The sequence below is a fragment of the Corylus avellana genome, chromosome ca2 (assembly GCF_901000735.1).
Source record: "Corylus avellana chromosome ca2, CavTom2PMs-1.0".
Taxonomy (NCBI): Eukaryota; Viridiplantae; Streptophyta; class Magnoliopsida; order Fagales; family Betulaceae; genus Corylus; species Corylus avellana.
Genome location: NC_081542.1, coordinates 26,189,355 through 26,195,474, shown reverse-complemented (window position 1 = coordinate 26,195,474; position 6,120 = coordinate 26,189,355). Strand labels below are relative to the sequence as shown.

At 33.9% G+C, this 6,120-nt stretch overlaps 1 protein-coding gene across 1 annotated transcript; it reads left to right on the top strand.

Annotated features, from left to right (window-relative positions):
• Positions 1-243: 243 nt before the first annotated feature.
• LOC132171917 (receptor like protein 29-like) lies at positions 244-2,076 on the top strand. Its single transcript, XM_059583330.1, has one exon. The coding sequence runs from the start codon at positions 599-601 to the stop codon at positions 2,024-2,026; it is 1,428 nt and encodes a 475-aa protein (XP_059439313.1). The 5' UTR covers positions 244-598; the 3' UTR covers positions 2,027-2,076.
• The last annotated feature ends 4,044 nt before the right edge of the window (positions 2,077-6,120 follow it).

The following is a 6,120-nucleotide window of genomic DNA, read 5'->3' as shown; positions in this document are numbered from 1 at the left end:
AACCTAATGAAAATATATTGTCAATTTTTAAATATTGAAGGCAAAATTAAAAAAACCAATATAATTTCCAAAGGGTAAAATGTACTTTTTTTCTCTTGAAAAAAAAAAAAAAAAAAATTGGCAAATAAGAAAATTAGTGATTCAGATTCTTGTGGGGGTGGCTTGCAGGCTGCAGCCAATCCGAGAGATGGATGCGCGAGAGAGAAAGAGAAAGAGCCTGTAAAGTCTATAAAGTATCTTTATTACTGAGATAAAGCTATGTCCAGTCATGTTACACTTTGAACCAATTTTGACCATTCTGAGAAGCTTTTAACCATTATAGTAACTCTTTTCCCTTGGCGCATCTCACTACCTTTTTTCATGCAAACTAGCACTGTCGTACTCATGCCTGCAATTCTAGGATGCAAAGGCGACAACTTCAGCTTCATGCAGCCTTCAGACTGACATAAAGGTGAGCTGCATAGATATTCCTTTAGTTTCGTCCCATTTGCAATCACCACCATTCATCAAAGCTTTGTGAGAACACAAAACAAACAATAGTCTCTTTGGTCCTAAAACTATTGTGGGTTTTCATTTGTCAGTTTCCTGGTCTTCTCTCATGGCTTCTGTGTCTCTTTTGTTTGTAGGTTTCCTTGCTTTGGCAGGAGAGGTGATTGCACAGCAAAACAGAGGAGGTGAAATGGTGATGGAAGAGGAAGAGATTTTGGGGCTATTTGATGTCATGGGTGGTCTTCTAGATGATTCTGGCTGGGCTGAGCTGCATCCGCAGCCTTGTACAGACACTCCATGGCCTGGTGTTGAATGTGAAATTGGTCAAGACCCTCCAATCTTTCATGTAACAAAGATTCATATTGGCCCTGATGTTGTCTCCCCACCCTGCAAATCCTCTGCTAATCTATCAGATTCCCTCCTCAAACTACCTTTTCTGAAGACTCTGTCTATATTCAACTGTTTTCTTACAACTCCTGTCACTCTTTCTCCGACCCTTTTTGGTGCAGTCTCTTCTTTGGAGTGTTTAGCCCTTGTATCCAATCCAGCCCTCTCCGGAGGAATTCCATCAAGCATATCAGAAGTTGTCAGCCTAAGGGTCCTGAATCTGGCACAAAACAACCTGCAGGGAGAAATCCCAAGGGAGATTGGTGGGTTGGTCAACTTAGAGCAACTTGATTTGAGTTACAACAATTTAAGTGGAGATATCCCAGAAGAAATTGGTGGGTTGACTCATTTGACCATCTTGGACTTAAGCTGGAATGGCATTGAAGGGGATCTGCCTAGTTCTCTGTGTCAGCTTCCTATTCTCCAAAAGATTGACTTGAGCTCAAACAGGTTTGTTGGAAGGATACCTCCAGAATTAGGGATGCTCAACAGGTTGGCATTGTTTGATTTAAGCAACAATTTTGTTAATGGGCCAATCCCTGAAACCCTCTCAGGTTTGGAGAATTTGGAGTATCTTGTATTTGATCACAACCCTATAACTACAGGGATGCCCTTGTTCATAGGTACCCTTAGGAAGCTAAAATCATTGAGTTTGTCAGGATGTGGGCTCACAGGCAAAATACCAAACACTATCACTACAATGGAAAGCCTCACTGCTCTAGCTCTAGACAACAACAGCCTCACTGGAACAATTCCTACAGATTTAGGGGCTCTTCCAAATCTTGATCAGCTAAACTTAAGCCACAATCAATTAAGTGGGCAGCTTCAACTCCCAGAGGAGTTCATTGACAGGCTTGGGAAGAGGTTGGATGTTAGAGGCAACGCAGGGCTCTGCACAAGCAACAAAATATACAAAAAGAAGAACATTTCTACGTATCTAGAAACTCCTGTTTGCTTCAATACAACAGGACCCATGAATCACAAAACCGTTGCTAATGATCAACACCCAGATGATGATTCTGAGACAACGAAGACATCCTGGCACCATGACAAGACAAGTTCAAATACTTCACATGGAGAGATCAAAAACACATTTTACTCACTTGGGCTTTCAGTTTTTGTACTTTGTTTTCTGATTTTCTCATTGTAAGAGTACTGTAACAATTATATATAGTCATTTACTGGTTTTTGCTTCAGATTAATACACTCATGGGTCCCTTTCTTTTTTGATGTATGCATGGATAAAAGGTACTGTGTTTTAATTCAGTGTACTACTAATTAATGGGCATTTACACACATCTGTGGAATGTGGATGAAAAAAGCTTTGGCTGGATGGATCTCTTCTGTTGGATTTTTGGTATCTAAACAAGAGAAGCTGAATCTCAAAGCTCAAGTCTTATCAATGAAAGTTGCTCTGTAGCAGCTTTTTAAAGAGAGAGATGCAGAAAGTGTCGGATACTCACCTTTGCCGAGTTGAAGGATACTTTTTTTTTTTGTACTTTGTTTGCATAAGAGAGAGAGAATCATATCATAATTGCAGTTCTCAAATCCAAAGGGCCTTGCAACCATTCAAAGTTCATCATTGCAGTGTATTTCTCAAAGCAAAGCACTGGCTGTTGAATGAATCCTCCTTTTATTTATTTTATTTTCTTTTTTTAAATGTACTTTAAAAAAAAATAAAAATATAAAAATATTCTTTTACTATAATTAAATATTATCTGATTCAAATAAAATAGAGAGAATTTTGTTCTAATAGTAAGAATTAGGATATTCTTTATTTCATTTAAACTGAAAAATATCCAGTTAGTTATAATGGAAGAGTATTTTTGTCCTCTTAAAAAATGGAAAGACAAAAATATATCTCTACTATAACTAACATGATATTCTACTATTTAAATAAAATTGAAATAATCATGTTCCTAATAGTAGCATTTGTTCATTGAGGGGGTGCTTGGCAAATGGGATGGCCTAAACACTGTAGTTGATGTAGATTGATGTGAAAAAAAATAAGAATGTTTGGTATAAAAAAAAATGAAAAAGTTTTGTTTTGTAGTGATTTTTTTTATTTGAATAATAATAAAAAATGAATGATTTGATATTAAAAGTGAAAAAGTTAGAATGTTTTGATGTTAATTTTTTTGGAAAATAGTGATGAACAGTGTTTGGGCCAACCCCAACCACATTACCAAACAAAGCCTGAAAGTAGCACAAAAGAGGCCTAAATGATACAAATTGTGGTGTTTTTTTCAAATTCAATTGAGTTACAACCCTCATCAAGACATCAATGAAAATCAAAGCAACTAATACTAATAAGATTACAAATTCTTATTTCGAGAGTCGAAGAAATTTTTTTGAGACAATTAAACTACCACCACTTATGGTTGAATGAATGCCTTGTTTATGTTGTTAAACTGATATTTCTATTATTTTCATGACATTTTCGATTTGATTCCATTTTGCCTAGAGTTTATTTTATGACATTTCACATTTTATTATTAGATCAAAGTTTTTTTTTTTTTTTTTTTCTTTCTTTTCATTTCAGTTGCTTCCATATTCTTCCCTAGACAAGTGACTGTTCATATGATGTGCAGGAATCTAGACTGACATGTAATAACCATCTATTTTAAAGTCTGTAAACAACAGGGCATCAATTATTACTTGATTAGAGCCACACGTCTTGTTCAGCTACAATGCCTTTTCCAAATTAAAAATATATATATATATATATATATATATATATATATATATTCCTATAACTCTTTTAAAATCTTTTTTTTTTTTTTTTATCAGTCAAACCTAAAGAGCTAGCAACTGAAAGCTTCATGCATGAAATGAAATGGGAATGGGATTCCACTATTGCAATTCGAAATTTCAGAAAACTACATTTAACCCTCTTTAGATATCATTGGTTTTGCAATATTTTTCAATGTTTAAATTTTCTTAATGTCTCTCCAATTTATCATTAGGGTTGCAATGACTCCATTTTTCAACCTAAAATGACAAAAATGCCTTCCTTAAGATTAAAAAAAAAAAAAAATCAGAACTTGAGTAATTTCTTATTTATGTAAGGTATTTTTGTTATTTTGGGTCACAAAAAGGAAACATTATAATCCTGATGGTAAATTGGGAAAACACTGCAAAAATTTAAACATCAAGAGACGATGAAAAAAGAATAGTAGTTAGAGGATGGTTGTCCATGTGTTTAGTAGATCCTTTAATAGTTGAAAGGGTGTGATCAATTTATGTGTGTTGTGGGCCTTATTTCATGGGCCATGCTTTATGTATTTTTGTTCATTTTGAATTTATTTTTTTTTTAAATAGTAAAACGATTACAAATGAGAGTTTTTTCGGAAAGGGATCCTCTCCATTTTAATTCCCTTCATTTCTTTCATTTAATGCATTTTGAATGGTAGTGTTGTCCAAAAATTTTAATGACTACCCTTCAAAATGCACTAGATAAAATAAATTGAAAAAATTTGAAATGAAGATGATATTTTCTAAGTTTTTTCCACTTCAATTTAAATGGGAGAGAGAATGAGAGATCAATTGAGAATGCTTCCAAACACAATATTGAAAGCGGCCCATCTAACAAAGCAATGTACTCTAAAATTTGTACTGCTTAAAACTTTGTTAGCTTTCCAACCGTGAAAAGCTGGCAAGTTAAAGTTATATCCGAAATAGTCGAAGCAAAATTCCAAACCTTGAACAAGTTGGGATTCTGAAATGCAGGGATGATCAATGTTGATAACATCCCAAGAGTACTCCCCAAAGGAGGCTGCTAATTGAGTGGCCAACTTCCCAATATAATATAAAGTGATAGCTGCATGAAGCTGGAATAGGTTCTCAATAGTAACAAAGCGACACATGTTGGCACGGGTCTTTGACTATCTCATCTTAAAATTAATTTGTATTTAATGAGAAAAGCCAAAACATTTTATGGCATTTGAAATCGTGCTCCGCAAGACATGTTTTAAGAGTTGTTAATATGAGCAGAGCAACACTATTGTACCTCAACAATCCCTCCCTCAACGTGACGTTTCTGCGACTTACACCTATGACCGTGGTTCTTATATCATTTGTTAGATTGAGCTTTGACCATCTCATTTCAAAATTAATTGGAGTTCAATAAAGGAAGCTAAAGCCTTTTATGGCATTCAAAATTGCATGCACTCCGTAAGACATGTTCTAAAAAAGCCATCCACGTGAGTAGAGTAACACTATTGCACCTCACACTAACTGGTGGTAGGTTCCGAGCAATCTTCCAAAAAAAAAAAAAAAAAGCTTTAATATGTGTTGAAGTTTATGGCCATTAATGCAATTCCAAATTTCAGGGGAAAAAGGGGAGGGTTTGCTGGTAGAATTGTGAGAGACAACTTCATGAGCCGATTTGAATGAAAATTGGCCATAAGTGGAGGAATCCAAATCCATCTATCAGGATCAACGAGCTGAGTATAAAAAAAAAGTCATGAGAGGGAGCAAACTATTAATGTTTTCAAGAGGTTTAATCGGCTAGCGGTCATACTTCATAAAGTAAAGGTCTCTAGTTCAAATCATTTTTTCTTTCTTGTGTGAATATGTCAGAAAATATATATATATATATATATATATATATATATATATATATATGACTACTTTTTTATTTTTTAGTTATTTTTTCTATTTCTCTTTTATGACTATAAAGGACGAGAATCTGAGAGCAGCACAAACGGTTTTGTCCTATATAAATTATTGACAAAATCCAAAAAATAATGATTAAGATTGTGGAAAGCATATATTCTCTTAAAGAAATGCTATTTAATAAACTGATATATATAGTTAAGATAACATATTAATAAAAATCAATTTTTAAATCAGTAAAAATTTGTAAAAACAAAAATAAGGGCCGCTTTTCACTAACACGTCATTCTAATTACATATTAGTCATATAGCAATTTGTTAAATATCATTTTTATTTCTCCTATATAGAGTGTGATACTTTGGCCTCATAAATTTGCTTTAAATTATTTAATACAAGACATACATCATACACCTAATGTTGGGTCCCATATAAAAAGGATAAAGTAAGCTTTAAGATAATATATGCAACATGCACCACATGAATCACCCGATCATGTTTCATCTAATTTCATTGATTTTTCAGAGAAATCCCTTAAACCAATATCTTATGGAACCATTAAAGAAAATAATGAGGGAGATCTACTTGTAGACATAATTGATGGCGGCTTAAGGCTTTCAAATCCCTTG